A 20,264-nucleotide genomic window follows, 5' to 3' on the forward strand; every position below is an offset into this window, starting at 1 on the left:
GAGCCCAACTCGGGGCTCAGTCTCACACACTGTGAAATCATGACCTGAGCCAAAATCAAGAGTCGGATGCCCAACCCAATGAGACACCCAGGTGCCCCTCTTCTACTTTTTTAAATTTCATCTTCACAACAATCCTATCAGGCAGGGGAATCTTTTGCCCCCATCTTACAGATGAGGAAAGCTTTCTCAGCTTTCCAAAGCCCATGACCTTAACTGCAAGCTAAACCACTAGGGCAGTGTGAGAATCTCTGGTCTTCCTCCTGCAGTTGAAACAATGTGGCTTTGCTTTTGTTGTGAAACCTGGCTCGCTCTGACTTGCTGACGTTTGCCATGCTTGTCCTGAGCTTCTCCAGAGAAATGCTGTCTTCTGGCAGGAAAAGATAAAAACGGCTGATACAAATGAGTCACCATACTCGCTATAATTAACAGTGATGCAAGAGCCAGATGCAAACGTAGAGGGGCCTCAGGACCTGACTTTTAGGCGGCCCAAGCTTTGAGCTGCTGAAAAGTCTTCATGCCTGAGCTGCTGTCTGCTCAAGATACATTTTAAATGAAGAAATGAAACCTGGATGCATGCAAACTCCAAGCTAATGGAGCTGAGAGGGGCAGCGCCAAATTAATCTCCTTATTTACAACTGAAAAACTGTACACTAGAACCAGAAAGGGAGTTTATAGATAATGTATAATGTATAATGTGCTTTTACACTTGGCTGCCCTGGAAAGTCTAAGCAGTTTTCAACCTGCTGAGCTAATTTATGGCAACTACAGCTGGAAACTCCGTTGTGCTAGGTGTCCAACCTATAGCCTCCTGGTTGCAGTATATACCAGAAAGTCCTGGAAAATTCTGGAAAGTGAACTTTCCAGAAAAGGCCAGTTATCAGTAGCATCCCTCTTCTCTTTTGCTGACTTGGAATAAAAAGTGATATAATAACAGCCTGATTAAACTAAACCCTCAAACACACTTCCGATCATGCCATCCACAAACCCATCTGACTGCAGCTTGAGCATGATCACTTTATGGTGCTGGCTGCTTCCAGAATGGATAATTGCCTCCTGAGGTTTGACAGAGAGAAACAGATAATAGTCAGGACCAGGATAGACTACACTAGTGCTTGTGATTGTCCATGTCAGTAGCATCTTCTTACCTGTTTAAGACTGTCTCAACTGTCCTTAAGATTTGAACACAATACAGCCGATACAATCTTGCCACTTTCCTTTTGAATAGACTTTAATTAATTGAGAGCGAAGTGAAAAATGCAGGTTACATTTTTAGTGTTATCATTGATACGTTGTAAGATCAACACCAAAACAGTGATGCATCTAACATTTATACATTTCCTAACTTCAGTTGTCAAAGAGCAAATCATTATCAGTATTTTTATTTACACAATAATTTCAAGCAACAGTAAATAACAAACACCCTCGTTTGCACACACACACACACATACACACACCCAACCACCTTTAAACAATGGATTTCCTCACACCAGTCTCATTTTTTTCACATACACTGGTAGACTCAAAGTTATCAGTGGAGATCCTGGACCAGCCCTATTTTCTTTCAGAGTCACTTTAATTTTTACAACTTGAAGCCACATAACCAGCGTGGTCTGTACACTCAAAGGACACCCCAAATGATAATAATGAATTCCACTTTTTGTGTGTGAGGAAATATGTACATCTCTGAAGATGCATAGGATTACCGCTCAAAAAAGTCAAAAATAAACAAAACCAAAATCTCAGATCTTCAAGCACAGTTTCTTAACAGCATTGTGCTAATGTTAACATTGTATTAACTAAACGGAAAAATTCTTTTAGGTTTCTCTACAGAGGTACTGGTTAGTTCGGATTCTTTTTTCAGCTGCTTGAAACACACGAAATTTTTAAAGTTGCATGGTAGTCCTACATCCTGCCTTCCAGGTTAGCTGCCTGCCTAACCTCCGGAATGTCGGACGGGACTCACTCCCGGTGCCTTGCTCTCTGATTTATTTCTTGCTGTTAGTAAATGGAAACCATGACAAAGTTTACATTAGCAGACACATACACATGCCCTGGCCTATAAATATTCTATGATGGAAAATGGTACAATGACTCCATTCCTAGTGAAAAGAGTGTAAAAGGAGAAGAAGAGGGCGGGGGGACATTATCAACAATGGCTCTTCTTACAGTGAAAATCCAGACCAAATGGCAGAGATGGGCTTTTAACTAACTGGACATTGTTAGCCACTTCTCCAGGGCCTTCGAGCTGACTAAAAGCAGGCAAAGCAGAGCCCAACTCCTCCGGGCAAACCTGGTAGGATCCAGTGGTACAGGCATCTTGTCTTGGAAGCTGGGTGAAGATCACCTGCCATTTCCTTCTTAGAGAGGTGAGTGTGGAGGAACTTCAAAGTCAGATTGGAAAGCAGTTCACACACTGTCCTGCCTGGGCCACAGAACTGTCCCCGGGTCGGACCCCTCAAAGCGCCAGCTGGAGTTTGGTCATGTTTCTCTGGTGCATGTTGTGATGGCGGACTAGTTCGTCTGACCGGGCAAACTTTTTCTGACAACTGGGCCACCGACAGCTGAAGGGCTTTTCACCTGTTGACACAATTGCCAGTCAGAGACACTTGCAGCAGAGAGACTGGGCACAAGTTCAACTATCAAAGGCCTGAGTTAAATTATCCCAAGACACCCACTCCCGATTCCCTCTAGCTCTTTCCCTAGGCTAACAAATCGGGCTCATTTCATAGGCAGCCTTGAAACGGCAGCACCTCTGGGCCCTTAAGGATTAAAAAACTGTAAAAATTATAAAATATTATTCAGTCAGAAGACTGGGGAAATGGCAGAGAAGGAATGAGTCTTGTTAATGAAAGTGTCTGGGCAATTCATATGTCATCAAGGGGGAGAAACATTTGTTTTGGCCTCTGCTATTAGGCCATTTTGGGAATTGTGTAAATGCTTCCCCTCCACTGCCTCTTCAGGGAATTGAGCTCATCTGGGCTGCAGGGGCTCAGGATCATTACTCTGGATACTAACGGATCAATTGCCATCCAATAACAGAGCTATGACTGTAACTTTACTGTGTCTGTCTGTATAGATATTCTGAATGGGCTGGATATTTTAAAATATATCCCTGACACCAGTTTGCAGGATATTTGCTTCTTTAACATTAAAGTGTTACTCAGAGTATAATCCCTATCATAGTTTTAAGATTCTTAACATGATTGCCAAAAGATTGAGACTTTTCCATCTAAGGAGCTCTCAGAAGTTCCTTCCAAGCTTCATTCTGGATAGGGAGGATAAAGAGGGCCTTAAATTAAATATGCCCAGCCTTGTGCTAGGCATCATCTATATACATTATTTCATGTATTCCTTGCAACAGCCCTGTAACAGAAGCATCGGTATCTCCACTCTAGATATGAAGCTGGACATCTGGTGAGGGCAGACCCAAGCAGGACTTAAATCCAGGTCTGTCTATTCCAAGGTTCACGCACTTTGCAGTATCCCACCTCCCAGACCTGGCCATAATGGAAATAGAGCTGTGGCTTTATCCTAAGTAAAAATACTACAGGAGCCTATCTCTGGTCCACTAGGGAGATCTTTCCAGTTTGCCTCTCCTATGAGAATTATTGTTTGGGACAAGCACCAAGAAATGTCCCAGGGGAGGCACTGTCCCAGCGTCAGGACTGGGGGCTGATCAAATACAGGGTGAAACAGTCTGCCAGTGACACAGGTCATTTTGCACACATGCAGATATGCACAGGGTTCAGTGGATGGAATGGGGAAGTGGGGCAGAAGGGGCAGGGTACAAGGGACGATAAGTTTCTCACCAAATTATGAGCTTGGGACTAAGGAAAAGAAGCAATACCAAAGGCACCTGAGTAGGGCAAAATTTATGCCCATCCCACCAACTCGGGGCACAGATGCCTTGACTCTGTAAATGCAGCCTATTTGGGCTGAGAATCTGAGACTCATGATCTCACGTTTTCCTTCGCCTCCCACTCACTGTTCCTCTGCTCTTCCTGATCTAGCTCCTGCCCCTCCACCCGACCTCCAGCCAGACTGTCAAAGGTTATCTCCTAATAGACACATCCCAACCCTTTCTCTTGTTGGTCAGTTACGCTCCTCAGTCTCTCAATGCCATTCAGCTTTGCTGACATTGACTCTCTTCCTGATTTCTATATTCCCTGGGCTGTGAGATGAACCCATGCTCTTTCTCCAACAAAGAAGGCTGTGGGATATTGTGGGACTGGGAACAGACAGAATTGGGTTTGCTACTTACTAGCTTTGGGACTGTAAATAAGTCATTTCATGACTATGTGCCTCAGTCTCCTGATCTGGAAAATGGGGATAAAACATGCCTACCCTCCTCTTCTTACAAGGGTGTTGCAAAAATACAGTGAGATAACCCTAAGCCTTGGCCCTCCTCCCAAAGTTAGAAAATACATAACAAAGATGGAGCTATTTTCATTATGAATCACACCAGTCTTGTGGAAAAGCAAAACTTTCAGCAGCCAGGGAATAAATGTCTTATTCCCCTCTCTATACCAGTAGAAAGGAAATAGTAGCCATATGCTGATACAAGTCTGGCAGAAACCATGACTGCTCCTGGGACATGAACTTTTAGCACAGCAAGGATTCAGATCTCTGAAAATTGTGTCATGAAATGTGAGCTCTCCAAAGAATCAATATCTGGCTTGGAAGAATTTCTGCTGTTTTTCTGTAAAGTTGATTATCCTATCAAACTGAGTAATGCAATGTGATGTGACAGAAAACTGGGCTACTTCAACTCTTCCTTTTGTTCTGAACGCTCAGTAATAAGTTCTTCTCACATCTCCCTTTTGCTAGTAGTTCCCACCCACCTCTTCTGAAACAATGTTATTATTTAAAGACAGCCATGCATTGTTCTTCCTCTCAACTGCCTCTAAACCTGCTCAGAACTTCTCCACTAGACTTTTCCACTCTCTCTCATCACTTCATTCAACAGTATTTTTTTTTTTTTAAAATAATGAAAAATAAATGTGAAGAAAAGTTTACGCACTTGTTTTACCTGTATGAGTCCTGGTGTGGGTCTTCAGGTGGTCAGACCGGGAGAACTTTCGCTGACAAGTTTTACACTGGAATGGTTTCACACCTAAACGGACAGAGAAGGTCTAGCCGCAGCCCTAACAATGTGGGAGCATAACGAGGCCCACAAGGCCTGCTTCCTGGTGGCCCGAAGAGCCGGGCATTTCCAGCCACCTGTGATGTCTGTCTCACCCTCAGATTTCCCCAGGTCCCCAGGCCTAGCATGAAACCACCTGATTCTGCAACAGTAATCCTTGAAGACCTGCTTCTGTTTTGGGAACAACTAGTCCTTAACCACAAACGTCCAGCTTCTCACCAACGTCCCAGCTGTGTCCGAGACTGAAAAAGTGAATCACACACTATCAATTGGATTATGCTCTCCACCACCCTGTTCTTTGCTGCTGCTCAACGTGTCATCAGCAGATGGCTGGTGGGATCCCACTGTTCCGCGGTTTGCTGGAGAAATGTGGGCTGTTTCCTTTTCTTTCTTTCTTTCTTTCTTTTTTTTTTAAGAACAGGAAAACCCCCAGATAGTTGAGGGGGAGGGAATTATTGGAAAAACTAAACAAATGGCTAACCCTCTCCCATCCATATTCAACAACAAAGAGAACCACAAAAGCAGCTGAAACCCAGAACATACTACCAGCAAGGAGAAGTGAGCCTACAAACCTGTGTGTCTCCTTTGGTGTCTTTTGAGCTGGTCTGAACGAGAAAACCTTCGCTCACAGTCCTTGAAGTCACATTGGTATGGTTTCTCACCTTGGGGAAGACACACATTCCATTTGAAAATGACACTGGAGATGGGGATGTCATTAAAGGCTACTTCTCCTCAGGGAACTGAAGGGATCCCAAAATGCCTAAGGCACTTGATGGACCTTGCTAGGGTGGTGAGGCCAATGGCAATGGGAGGCTAAAGGCCCACCTGTATGAAGCTGGGTGTAGAATGGGGAACTGGTTGATTGAGGACGGTCCCTAACCTGCAAGTTACAAGTGGACAGGAGCTCAGGTTCTGAAGTCTGACACTAGGGTCACATCCAGCTCTGACACTTAAAGCTCTGGGTGAGGGGCTATTTCCTTATTGAGAAATGGGGCTGATAATCTGACAGCTTCAAAGGATTTATGAGCAGATTAAACAAGACCATCCACATAAAGAGCTTAGCCCAGAGCACTGCTAAAAAAAAAAATAATAAATAAATAAAAATAAAAATTAAATTAAATTAAATTAAATTAAATTAAATTAAATACTGGTAGAGAATCTTTAGATCAATAATAAACCAAAAAAGTGTTAACTCCTAAACTGAGTTGGAGGCAGAATTCTGGAATGGATATGCCTTGGAGCTGGCCTCATGAAATAAGTGTTTTATGTTTTATGGCCTAAAGATTTGGTGCTCTCCACTACTGACTTCTCATTCCTGAATCAAGCACAAAAAGCCCCATGGTTGTGAGACACCCAAGTTAAACCAGGAGCCAAAGTATTTAGAAAGATTCTGGTATCCCTTTATCCGAGAGACATCAGTAGTGGGATTACACAACCTTCTGCCTCAGAATGCAGAAGCCCCACCCCTGTCCTTGCTAGAGAAAGTTCAGCCAAATACTGGGAACTAAGCCCCATGAGTGCACTGAGCGACCTTGGGCCTTCCCACCTTCTTATGAGAATTCTGAGTCACCAGTGTTCTGGGATGGAGAGCAAGCTATCCCAGGACCAGTCAGTCTTTCTGTTGCAGGGCAGTCCTTAGTTGCCTTTCAGGCCTCATAACTTCCTCTATTCCCCCTGATTAGTCTGCATTCCTGCTATCCCAGAGCTCACCCTTCCCCAAATCTGCCTTGCACTTTGCTGACCCCAACCGCCATTTGTCCCTATCTCCATCTACGTTCCCACCCATCAAAAAGTCTGCCGTACATCCCTCTCTAATGCCCTTTGTTTCCTCTTCAATGCCTTCTTGGAAATTTCATGTTCGGATTGAAAGCCCTTCCTTCCCTCAGTACAGAATTGATCATAGAACACCTAACGTGGGAGTCTGCGTCCAGGGCTGCCTTTCACCGTGGGCTGGAAACTCCTGAGGGCAGAAGCCTCCCGTTAACTTTGTATTTACATCTGGCCTGGTGCCTTATGCTTCAACAACACTACTCAGTCTAATATCTTTTCCCTGCCTTTCTGCTTCTGCTCCTTCTTGACTTCCTCTACCGTACCGTACCAACCCTCTGATGGTTAGCTTAAGCCCTTCCTCCTTCTGGGATGAGTTTAGCTCAAATCAGCAACTCTCCTCAAGTTCCTCCAGCCTCTGTTCTAGTACATTATCCTATGCTCTCTTCATCTCTTTTCATTTGTGTGTAGCCTAGCTCCAAAACAGACTCTAAACTTTTGAGAAGGGAGTTTGTGACTTGGGAGTTAAAAGGCATGAGTTTGGGTCCTGCTTCCACTATATCCTACCCACCTGATAACTGTTCAGGTGTATGAGGATTAAATGAAATAATGCATGTGGAGAGTCTGGCACATGAAAAGTATTTAATACAGAAGTACTTAACATTGTTACATATAGATAAGATTGCATTCTTTCAAGAAAAGGGCTGCAGGACTGTTAAATACCAGGCTGCTGTCCTGTCTTCTGCAAAGAAGAGCTTCTTAGAGCCTCAGGTGGGTCTGAGGGTCTTGGTTAGCTTGTCCACTGCTTTCCCTTCACACGGACATCTCCCCTTTACTGCTTGCTAAGTGTCTCTTCCCCATTAAAGGTTTCAACAACCATATTGCCTTCAATGCATTCTCTTGCATTTCTCCAGTCACAATTTTACTCCATTATTTTCCTTATAACTTTAACAGATACTTCTCATATGATCATATTTGGGAAAACATGTAAAAATATAACATCCCTAGTTCTCTCACCTTTAGCCTCAAAGCATGTGGTCTACTGAGTGCGAACTCACTCTCTCCTTCAGCTTCCCCAAAGCAAAATAAGCAGTAATAACAAAACAGTAAGGGTAGTTGTAACAATGAAGCTGTCCTTCCAGTTATGGGGAAAAAATGACACCAACCCCCCTGCAGGAAAGGCTGTGTTCCACACTCTTTCCCTGCAGCCGACACTCAACCACACTCCCATCCAGTGCCCACAAGGCCAACAGCAAACATCTGTGATCAATAATAAAATCACATCCAAGATGGCCAAGAACCAGACGAGGCCAATTCTCTTCCCTAGAGGGAGGCAAATCCCTTGACCTGTGGGAAAACCCAGCCTTCCTTGACACATCATCAAAAATCATGTTGTTTTTTTTTTAAGATTGAAAACAAAAATTAAACCTACAAATCCATTTTCCTATTCCTATCTGGTTGGTTATTACTAATCAAGCAGTTAAAAGTTTTTCTTTGGACCATCTCTCCTTAAGTCTTATGATGACCTTGCCCATCAATCTCTCAAACTGTCTTATTACCAAACTCCCAGAATAGGTCCTCTCTCTTTAGAGAGCCTAATAGAGAACCTCTCTCTTTAACAAAACAATAGTGACACTATTGTTTATTCAGGCCATTGACATAGCGTACTATACTACATGCTTCATATCTAATGCCTTTAATCCAATTTTATTTTCAAAGATAATCTAGTTTGGGGGCACCTGGGTAGCTCAGTTGGTTAAGCATCCGACTTCAGCTCAGGTCATGATCTCTTAGTTTGTGAGTTTGAGCCCCACGTTGGGCTCTGTGCTGACAGCTCAGAGCCTGGAGCCTGCTTCAGATTCTGTGTCTCCCTCTCCTTCTGACCCTCCCCCACTCACACTCTGTCTCTCCTTCTCTCAAAAATAAATAAACATTAGAAAACATTTTTTAAAGTTAACCTAGTCTTAAAAATTACATAAGGTAGGCATTGTCATTTCCATCTTCCACAAGGCAAAATGAGGACCAAATGCTCAATGTCTCACCATTTGGTCGTGTAGCCTGAATTCAAAGACAAGTAAGTCTCTTTAGTTCTGTGGAATTCTCTTTCCATCACTCTGCTTAACCCTTCCTGAAGACAGTTTACTGACTTTTTTTATTAAAGGATGGACAGTCAGGATGCAAAATGCCCCTGCAGCCTTTTTTTTTTTTTTTTTTAATCACCTTGGCCAGACCTTTCAAAGCACTGCCTACTGTCAATCCAAGAAATATCCTGTGTCCTTAGAGGTGTGACAGCCAGGAGTAGGAGCTCCTGAACCACCCTTGCCCAAAGACCATCAGAAACAAGGCTGGACAGCGGACACACTTACCAGTGTGCTTCCGGCTGTGCATCTGTAAGTGTGACAGCTTAAAATATCTCTTATTGCAGCCCGGGTAAGCACACATGAAGGGGCGTTTCTCACTGGTCTCCGATGCCGACCGGACAAGAGTCGGGGCAACTCCGGGCACACGTCGCACATCCTGTAGGCAGAGTGTAAGAGAATGGAGGCTTTAAGCCACATGTGAACATTCGTGTCAGTCCTGAGGGAAAGTGAACTTTAGATTAAACCTGAGGAAGGGATGGCAGATATTAAAACCTAAAACCATTTCCATGCATACCTCAGATGCCCACAGCAAGCATCACTAATGGGTGACAGAGCAGGACATTCTACAATGCAATACTTCAACGTCATCACTATTGATCAACCAGAATCAGTACTTCATCTGTCTGTTTGGGGACACTGATCCAGAGGATCTGGCAAAGAAATTCTGATGCTATAAGAGCTCCCAATCCATCCCATCCCTCAGCTTCTCCACTTGAGGCAGTGAGGTCTGGAAGTCCAAAGTCCCAGGTTCTATTCTACTTCCTCCCATTTGGACACATGGCCACATGACCTCAGGCCCCACCTGCAACAGGTAGGGAAGTCCTTATTAGAGAGAAATATGGGATACTAAATGAACCCCAAACTGACCACACTTTCCATGTGGGAGTAAATGACAAGGAAGGAGGAGCCCCTGAGATTTGAGGGTTCTCTTTGTGAAGGGGCTAAAACCACCAAAAGCCAATGGTGTAGCCAGTGTAAACATTTAGTAATACCACCAGAAAACACTGTCTGCCTTCTGTGCACTTTACATGTCCTTCACTGTTTATTCCCTTGATCTTGTGGGAGTGGGTAGGTGAATGGTCAGTCCTTCATGACAAGGTGCTAAAAGGACATAGTGAGGCAAATTTTTCCTGCTCTCAGGATCAATGACCCCTAGACAGGAGCAGTGGGAGTGCCCCAGGGGCCACTGAATCCTCCTTACTCTCTTACAGATGTGCAAAAGTCAAGACCAAAGAAGACATCTATGTTTTAAGACCTGGAACTGCCTCCGAGCTTAACCCATCCCCTGCTCTGTGCATTTTCCACACTATGCTTATGTTCTAGTTTCTATTTCACACTGCCTTGCACTGTGAGAGCTTCTTTTTTGAAGGAAAAGTACTTAGTGACATACAACTTTGCTGTTGACAGGCCACAGTGTCTCAAGGCAAATGGTGGCGTAAATTTAAATGGTGAGCCAGCTACGTTTGAATGGTAGACTCTAGGAGAAAATGAGTCGGTAGTGAAACAGCACCTGTGAGATCTGGAGTCTATCAGCAGCCATGACAGCGAGTCTGACAAACCGGGCTTTGTGGAAAGAAAGACAAATGGAGCTTCCTTCACTTCCTTTAATTCAATCTAGATGCAGCGCACACAGCACTGGGATATAAAACTGAGTTGTCAATGTCAGTCAAGGGTCCTGGTGGAGGATTCCAGTGGTATTTGTTGAAGGAGAGACTGGGATGACTCTTCCCATACTTCCATCAGACTTCCGTATTTCTGCAATCCTCGGCTTTATTCTCACCCCTGGAAGGTTTGGGCTGAGGGCACATGCTGTTCTGTCACCATGATGCTTCTGGAAACATCAGTCAGAACATCTCAGAGCTACCTGCCCCACACGTCATGTGGGGACCTGGGTCACACACAACTTTTTTCTAGAGTACTGATTATGCTGGTGAAGTATAACCACAGTTACTCATGTTACAGCCACGGAGTCACAAGTGAAAGCCACACACGCAAACCCTTGGTCACTGCGTGTGGTTCTGACCTCCCCAAAGAGGTTCTGCTGAGGTGGCCTTCCATTGACTTCCCCGAATTCTCCAGAATGTTTACCTTTTTACTTTTCTTTCCTCACTCTCCTTGGAGACCCCTCTCCTCCAAACTGTTCACAGCCCCCTGTTTCCCTAAGCAATGCAACGTGGTAGTTAAAAACAGGGGCTCTGGAGTCAGGCGAAGCTTGCTTTATAAGTAGTTATGTGATTGTGGACAAGCCACTCATCTCTGGCCTTCAGTCTCCTCATCCATAAAGTGGAGATAATAATACCTACCTCCTAGAGGTGCACTAAGGATTAAATGGAAAAAGAAAGTTTAAGTATAGAACCTTAAATGCCTACTGCTAAGTGGCAGAAGTGAGTCTGAACTGTGTGATTCCAACTATATGACATTTGGGGGAAAGGTGAAACTACAGACACAATGAAAAGATCAGTGGCTGTCTGGGGGAGGGGAAGAAGGGGGGACGGATGAGTAGGTAGAACATAGACATTTTTATTTTTAGGCAGTTGAACTATTCTGTGCAATAATGTTAACGGTAGACCCGTGACATGACACATTTAACAAAACCCATGGAACCACACAGCGCAAAAAGTCAACCCTAGTGTAAACTATGGACTTTCATTAACAGTAACACACCCATACTGGCTCATCAATTGTAACAAGTGTACCACACCAATGCAAGATATTAACAATAGGGAAGACTGTGGGGGAGGGTGGGGATGAGGGAGAATATGGGAACTCTGTACTTTCTGCACAATTTTTCCTTAAACCTAAAACTGCTCCAAAAATTACGTCTATTAAGACAAAAAGCCCATTACAAAGGTCAGCACAGTGCCTGGCACATAGAAAGGGGGCAGCACCAACAGAGTGGGCGCCATTACCATCATTATGGTTAGTAGAACACTCGGCAAGACAGAGCCTACCTTTGGGCACTTTACAATGCAGACCAATTCAAGGGTCTGACTTGGGAAGTCAGGAGTCCAGATCATTAGTTACAAGAGCCTCAAGCCCACCTGGAAGAGTGAATTAAGCAGTGAAGGGGGAAGGGACGGGATTCTGCCAGAAGCATCTTGGTCTGAGTCAGGGAGATGACCGCGTTCACAATGACCTGTGGACAGGGGGCTGTCCTCTCTGCCCAGCGGGAGAGGAGAGGTCTTTATTGTCAGAGGAGCCTATAATTAAGAACAGACTTACCAGGGCCAAATGGCCATCAGCAAGCAAGTGAAAGGCTGTTGAGAAGGAAAAGAGGCATGGACGTCCCCTTCCAGCCAGCCCCCTTCCCCTCGACCTGAGTTCTCACCTGAATGCCCCTAAAGACGCCATGGGTGTGTATTCTGTACTGGGCACCGCAGAGGATGGGCGTGGTGTGGTTATCACTCTCATACCCTGTGCTGTGGCTGCAAACACAAAGAGGGAAGAACAAGGCTCAGGTCGGTCCACAGGCACCCTTTAGAAATGCGCGTCTGCAGCAGAAGAATGTTTTTAAAAAGCTCACAGGACAACAGCCATTGGTTTTTGCGTCCTTCGCTGCTCTGGAAGCAGGGCTCTGTGAAGGGCAGGGGGCTGTTCAACCCTTGCGTCACCACCACGCGGCCCTCCCTTGTGCTCAGGGAGGCCATCTGTGTCTATGCCTCTCAGACAAGCTGGGAAAAGTCACAATGGCTTTCATCCCCAGCAAGTTGTTTACCATCTAGCCAGCAGAACAGACAGCTGCGAATGTCTCCGGAATGAGCAGATACCTCAAGTTTCACATTAAGTCCAATGGATTTTTGTTGGCACCTCGTGACTCAGTTTTTACCAGATAGCCCCAAGAAAGTGATGACACAGAAGAAATGTCACATTCTCAGAAGTGGGGATTACACATCAGTGACCCTTCTCCACTTAACGGACAGATAAGTTTTCCAGATCAACTTAACTCTTTGCAGCCAACCCGTGCCGTAAGCGGACACTGGATAATCTTCCCTAACATTAGATTGCCTAGTCCTCTAGTTGGTGCTCAGGCTAATCCTGGCCTTTCCAGCAAGGGCTCAGGGATGTGGAACATTGAAATGAACAACTTGAGAGAAGTGAATACTCTGAAAGTATTCTCTCCTTTAGGTCAAAGCTGGTATCTGTTCTGCAATTATTTTACTTCCAAATGAGGCAGAGTAAAGATTCTTATCTACATGGGCAGGACATTATAATCACATCTAGAATCACCACAAGGAGCTTCTATGAAATATATCTGTGAAATGGTGCAGCTGCTTTGGAAAACATCTGGCAGTTACTCAAAAGATTAGACATAAAGTTACAATCTGACCCAGAAATTCCACTTCTAGGTATATTCCCAGGAGACATGAAAACATGTATCTACACATAAACATGTACACATTGTGTATTAGCAGTATGATTCGTAATAGCCAAAAGATGGAATCAACCCAAATGTCTCTCAGCTGATGAATGGATGAACGTAGTATATTCCTAAACTGGAATATTATTTGGCAATAAAAAGGTGGGAAGTACTGATACATGATAATGTGGACAAGCCCTGAAAACACGCTAAGTGAAAGGAGCCAGCCACAAAGGGCACACCTATTGTGTGCATCCATTTATTTTATTTTTTTAATGTTTTTGATTTATTTTTGAGACAGAGAGAGACAGAGCATGAGCAGGGGAGGGGCAGAGAGAGAGGGAGACACAGAATCCGAAGCAGGCTCCAGGCTCTGAGCTGTCAGCACACAGCCCGACACAGGGCTCAACCCCACAAACCAAGAGATCATGACCTGGGCCAAAGTTGGACGCTCAACCGACTGAGCCACCCAGGCGCCCCAGTGTGCGCATCCATTTAAACAAAATGTCCAGAATAGGCAAATTTATAGAGACAGAAAGTGGTTTGGTGATTGGCTGCCTAGGACTGGGGAAGCTGAGGGAAATGGGAGAGTGATTGCTGAAAATGTCCTAGAACTGTGGGAGCGGTTGTACAACTCTGTGAATATACTAAAAACCACTGATGTCTCTACTCCAAACGAGTGGACTGTATGGTATGTAGAATTTATAAAGCTGCTTTACAAAATTAGCTTGGGGAATAATGAGGTCCATGCACAGTCTTTTTCCCCCCAAGCCGCCAGGTGTAATTAACTCGCTGTCAGGGCTGAGAGCCTCCACCCTCTGCCTGTGTTACTCTAGAGATGCCAGGGGTCCCAGTGTGGGAGGCAGGCAGCTTGGCTGATCAGCCCACTCCATCTGAGGGTGTGGGGAAAACCTGGGGCTGGCTCAACTCCCACTTCCACGGGGGAGAGAACTCCTGGAGAGAAAGGGTGTTTGCCAGGATGACTGACATGGTCCGCACATCCCGCAGCCACAGCAGCTGTGGAATTTCATGTTTCATTCTGGCTCCAAGCTTTTTAGAAAGAATTGCCTGTCTCCCTTGCATAGATAGTGAGAGCAGTTTCAGGAACTGGGTGGCAGTTTACAGTCATACTATAAAGGCAGTGGGGATGTAAGAACTGATGACAGTGGTGATGTGGTAGCAGAAAGAGGACAGGACAAGAATGATGTGGCCAGAACATTTTGCCTTGAAGGCCATGAAGACATGCTGCCTCTGTGTGGCTTCATCATCTGTATGGAGCCAAAATGTGACTTACACATTTTCTGGGGCTGAGGGCTCTCTAGGGACACAATTGAAATCTGAATTATTTTTAAGTTCTGCTATCAAAGAGGAAGAATTAGGAATCTGTTGTCTTAGCAGCGGATCTCTGGATGTTACTTGGGTTCCTGGAGAGTGTGAGAAATAGATTTTCCTCAAAATACTTGTTCCAGGAAATGAAGTGCTATACTACTCAAAGGTAACCTCATAGCCAGATGTAAGCCAACACACCGAAGAAGCAACCAGAGAGGTGCCTGGGTGGCTCAGCCAGTAAAGTACCCAACTGTTATTTTCAGTTCAGGTCATGATCTCACGTTTGTGGATTCGAACCCCGCCCCGCATTGGGCTCCAGGCTGACAGCACAGAGCCCCTCTTGGGATTCTCTATCTCTGCCCCTCCCCCACTTGCACACTCCTTCTCTCTCTCTCTCTCTCTCTCAAAAATAAATAAACTTAAGGGGGGGAAAAAAAGAAGCAACCAGAAACAAGACTCTACCTGCCAAATAAACCCCTAGGTTCTATCAAATCAAGTCCATGAATAAAAACTACAGCTGGGTCCTGCCTACTGGCTTTGGTGTTTCCAGAAGACAAACACATCAATGTAATTCCACACTGTGGAAACCCTACAAAGCTCTTCCCAGTGTGGTCTGCCCAGAACACTAAGTATAACCCCCAGGTATTTACTATGGTGACACCTCTCTCTAGATAAGTAAAGGAAATCAGGTCAGTGGTCTTGGGACTGTATACTAACAGAGGGAGAAAAGGTATCTACTCCAACCCTCATTTCAAAGCCCTTCTAGCTCATCAACAGTTGCACAACACGACCGGTGGCAAATTTGTAAAGAATCCCATTCCATTTGGGGAGTGCTTTAATTGTGAAGAAAGGCCTTTCTGAGCCAAGCAGAAATCTGCCACCTCCTTTCTGTCTTCTGGAGAACCACAGAGTCCTAGTGTTTTACAGCCAACCCTGCGTGTCTCCTCTGCTCTATGGTAAACTTGGCCTTGAAAACAGACCAGCTTGCCCCTCTCTGTATCCTCTCAGCTGGGTGACTGAAGTTAAGGCACAGAGTCCATAATGTCCCATGAGGTGGATGGAATCTAACTCCTCTTCCACATGACAGTCCTTCAAATATTTGAAGACAGCTTTCCAGGGTACAGAGCTGGGGTTCTCTCAATGATCATAACAAACTGGTATCTAATTCCTTTAGTGTCTGTATCATCCACCTCTTGATTCCCTTCCTTTTGTAATGTCTCTCTCAAAGCATGGGCTTAAAATGGATCCCAGTGTCCCCAGAAGAGTGGGGAAGGAGGACCATCCATAAACACAAAAAGTTTAAGAATTATGAAAATAACATAAATGCGTAAGGCCAGGTCAGGTAACGCCAAGCTTTTCCCTGAGAGAATTAGCCTTAAAAAGTTCCAGTGACTAAGCCGTAAATGAACTAAATAGGAGTGAGGGTAGGGTTCTTAGAGGTCTGGAGCCATAAAGCCTTCCAAGAAGAGCAAGGAGCTATCTGCCTAGTGAAGAGATTTCTGGAGCCAAAGATGCACCTTCCAAATAAAGCATTCACAAAGCCCTGGATAGTATGGGGTAAAAATTTATTGGGACTTGGAGACAAGAATGTTATCATTCATGGAGCAACTCCAGAGTGGAGAGTGAATCCCACCAGATCAAGCAATCGAGAGACCCATATCTCTCATAGGGTAGAAATATATGCAGTGGCTAGACCTCCCCTCCAACCCAGACAGTGAGGAAGAAAGTAAGAACTCTGCTCTACCAGCCGAGGACTGGCAATCATACGAACCCAGTGTTGTCAGATCTTTCCATTCTCCAGAAAGTCAGAAACCAAGATCTTTATGTGAGATAGTTTCAGTGTTAAATTCTGGCAAATAACTGAGATTTTACAGAATCACTGTCAGGTCAGACAAAAGATCTCTGGCCTCAGGGCCACCTGAGGTTTGCCACCTCAGCTTTAAAGGTTGTGCAGGAAGTTTAAGCTGCAAAATGGAAAATTCTGTCTTGATTTTGTTCTCTCCTTCCATATGGCAACAAAGTAGGGGTGGGGATGCACCTGATTCTTGAAAAACTGAGCATTAAAACCTTCCAAACCCTTGAAAGTGTGAAAAGATGCTACACCTATACAGCAAGCTTGACCAGTGCCACGATGGCAAAATCCAGAGGCACTCGTCATCTACAGGTATCAGTGGTTTACCTCTAAACTTCACTGGCCCACTTGCAAGTAGCTTTAAGCACTGGAGCTATAGACAGAAGACTGTAAATTCTAGTGTATCAGTTTCCTACAGCTGCTGTAACAAATTATCACAAATCTGGGGTCCTGAAACACAAATTTACTCCCTTACAATTCTGCAGATCAGAAGTCTAAAATCAGCCTCGGTGTCCTAAAGGCAAGGTGTGGGCAGGGCTATTTTCTTCTAGAGGCTGAGGGGAAAAATCTCTTTCCTGGTTTCTAGAAACTACCTGCATTCCTTGGTGTCTTCCTCACATCACTCTGACCTCTTGCTTCCTTTGTCACGTCTCTAACAACTCCTCTGTAGCCAAATCTCCCTTCTGTCTTCTTCTTACAAGGACACTTAATTCCATTTGGAGCCAACCCAGATAATTCAGTATAATCTCCCCCCATCTCAAGGTCCTTAACTTTATCCCACCTGCACAGTCACTTGTGCTACGAAAGGTATCATTCACAGGTTCCAGGAATCAGGACTTAGATATCTTTGGGGGTTCATTATTCAACCTACCATACCAAGGGAATCAGACTTACTCAGTTTCTTACAGATAGATACATTTGAAAGAGCTCAGTTAATCTGGATCCTTTATCTCCAGATGAATCTAGATGACTAGTCCTGAAGAAAAACATCACCTCCCCATCAGACCATTAAGGCATCAAATGAGACTAGGTAAATAAAGCACAGTGCTTGGCACATGGTATGCCCTTGGTAAATGTTTGCTATTACTTACTAGTAAGATCTGCATTTTGCAGCAAAAATATTGAGATTTAAGAAGACATTGAGTTATCTGCCCAAAGTCAGACAGATGGCAAGTGGCAGAGATGGGGCCTGAATGCAGGACAGCCCAGCTCTTCTTCCTTCAAAACTAGCTAGACAATTCTGGTGGTATAACCCCATCCTGGGTTCACGTCTATCATCATGACACTGGACTAATTCCCAGCTCTTTTATCCAGTGGTATGAATGAAATCAGGCATGCTGAAGGCTTAAAAATGTTGTGGGAGTGGGTAAGATAAGAGAAGGGGAGCAGTGAGGAGGAACAAGTTTAAGATACTTAGTCTTCAGTACACTCCAGCTTCTTCTCTGAGGCACTATTTTTATTATGGTATAAAGAAAGCACAAAGCTAACTACGATAGAAATGGCCTGCTTATATGTGACAGAGCAACCAAAACTGAGCACAATTATTACAAAGAAAATTCTTTCCACATAACTGGGAAAGTACACTAAGCAGGAACAGTTATCAGTAGAGCATATACCTCGTGACTTTATTCTTGGAGGAGGTGTGGACTGTACATTTTCCTAAACAGCTTTAAAATGCATCAAAATGCATCCTGAAAAATTCTGCTTTTCCTAGACAGCTTTAAAGTATGTAAACATGTGTCCTTAGAAAGTTTACAAAAAGAGAAAAATGTCCCTCATAGAACACAAATTATGAACCCTCTTCATGCTAAAAACCTGTACATTGAGGTTTGGCCCAGAAAAAACCGTAATGTTAGAAGAGTAGCTTCTTTAGAAATGATTAATTTTGATATTCCACAGGCACAAGAAGATTAATAAAAAGGAATTGAGGTTTTACAGATGAAGAAAACCAGAGCTGCCCTGAAATCCCTTATCAACAGAAGAGGTTTAAAAAAAGGGGGGGGGGGGAAGAGGAAAGAAAGAAAAGAGACTTTTGAAGGTAATTAACATTTGATATAAATATTCAAAAAGGGGAAACCTCCACCTGTGACTTCTCTCTTCCACCTCTAGTCCTTGGCCAGGTAGGCATCCCCCTATCTTCACCTCTGTCTTCTCACCTCTGCAAAGTTAATCAGGTTGAAGGAAAGCACCTGGGAAAACTTCAAACTCCTGCATATCCAGAAAATTGAATTTACCCATCAATCTCTTGTCTCTGTCCATCCTTGATACTCAGGCTTATATACAAGATGCTTAAATGCGTGATTCTTTTTGGTGTTGAAAATAAACTTTGCTGCAAGCCTTGAGAACCATCACCCCTGTCCCATGTGCCACTTTTGAGGGAAAAGAGCACTGGAACCATGTTCAAAAAGTGTGCCTCTTTAAAGGTTAGACACAAGAGATAAGGCTAAACACACCAGTTTAAATTACTCTTGCTAAGAAAAAGAAGAAAGAAAAGAACCCAAATCTAATCAGGCCTCTAGATCTAACTACCTATTTATATAGGAAATACAGGGGATGGAGGTCTAAAGTTAAAAAACTGTAAAAGAAAGCAATCTGTTGAATCCAGGTTGTGAGATATTTTACCAGCCAACTGACCTGCTATCTCCAACATATCAATACCATGAGGAGGAAAAAAAAAAAAAAGAAAAGAGGTGGGGGTGAGAAGGACAGTTACAGCATAAAAGAAACTTAAGGGAGGACAACCAAAGAAATAAAACCAAGCCAAAGAAACAATAAGCCTCTGCACAAATGCTCAGCATTCACAAGGACACACCATGCACAGAGATAGTTGGGACTTGAACTAGAGGACTCAGAGCTGAAAGAACAGGAACTTCACCTAGGAAGCCTAAGTGGTCACACCAGAATGCTTCCGTTTAAAAGCTTCACTGATTGAAAACCTAATTTCCCTGTAGCCAGAGTAATTTCAAAATTCGCTTTCACATCCACTTACAAGATGTGACTTGAGAAGATGAATACATATTGAATTCTCTCTCTGCACATAGTCAGAGGTGGTGGCAATGAAGCACAACCACCTCTAGCTCAACGTGAGTGCTTTTTTATTCTCTGTCTGGATGTGATGTGCTAAGGGCAATATTTAAATAAAATTCTGCGCAAACATCATCAGCAATGCCATCTAGCCAATCTCTTTCTTCAAGTAATTTCACCTTTTATAGTGGGAATCTAACAAATCAATTGGTCAAAGGATTATTCTGTTCCTGCAAACATAATGGGAAAGAGCAAGCAATGCAGATTCTTTTATGAATCCAGCACAGAAAGTAGAACCTAAAAATAAAACAACTAAGTTAAAGTTGATTGAGTTAAAAAAAAAAAGGGGGAATGTCCACAATCTGGTGAATCATGGGTATATAATTTCCTCTGAAGTATAGTCTACAGAAAACGATCAGCTATTTTTTTTTCTTGAAAAATTTGTCTTCCTCCTCCCTTCAGGTGTTTCATTTCAGATCTCAAGAATAAGATGCAACAATAGCCAAATGATGGAAAGAGCCTAAATGTCCATCAACTGATGAATGGATAAAGAAGTTGTGGTTTATATACACAATGGAATACTACTTGGCAATGAGAAAGAATGAAATATGGCCTTTTGTAGCAACGTGGATGGAACTAGAGAGTGTTATG

General features: G+C 43.8%; 1 protein-coding gene across 6 annotated transcripts in view; it reads right to left on the reverse strand.

The window, feature by feature from the left end:
* Window positions 1-1,210: 1,210 nt before the first annotated feature.
* Window positions 1,211-20,264, reverse strand: part of WT1 (WT1 transcription factor) — a 49,035-nt gene continuing 29,981 nt past the window's right edge. For 5 of the 6 annotated variants that reach the window (XM_042957706.1, XM_042957707.1, XM_042957709.1 and 2 more), the window contains 5 exons: window positions 12,380-12,476; window positions 9,277-9,427; window positions 5,716-5,805; window positions 5,021-5,113; window positions 1,211-2,577 (listed from right to left, as the gene is read on the reverse strand). In XM_042957706.1, coding sequence (XP_042813640.1) covers window positions 2,456-2,577; window positions 5,021-5,113; window positions 5,716-5,805; window positions 9,277-9,427; window positions 12,380-12,476 — 553 coding nt within the window. In that variant the 3' untranslated portion in view covers window positions 1,211-2,455. The remainder of the gene's footprint in view (window positions 2,578-5,020; window positions 5,114-5,715; window positions 5,806-9,276; window positions 9,428-12,379; window positions 12,477-20,264) is intronic. The other variant, XM_042957708.1, reaches the window with a different exon arrangement.

Source organism: Panthera tigris, chromosome D1, assembly GCF_018350195.1.
Source record: "Panthera tigris isolate Pti1 chromosome D1, P.tigris_Pti1_mat1.1, whole genome shotgun sequence".
NCBI lineage: Eukaryota > Metazoa > Chordata > Mammalia > Carnivora > Felidae > Panthera > Panthera tigris.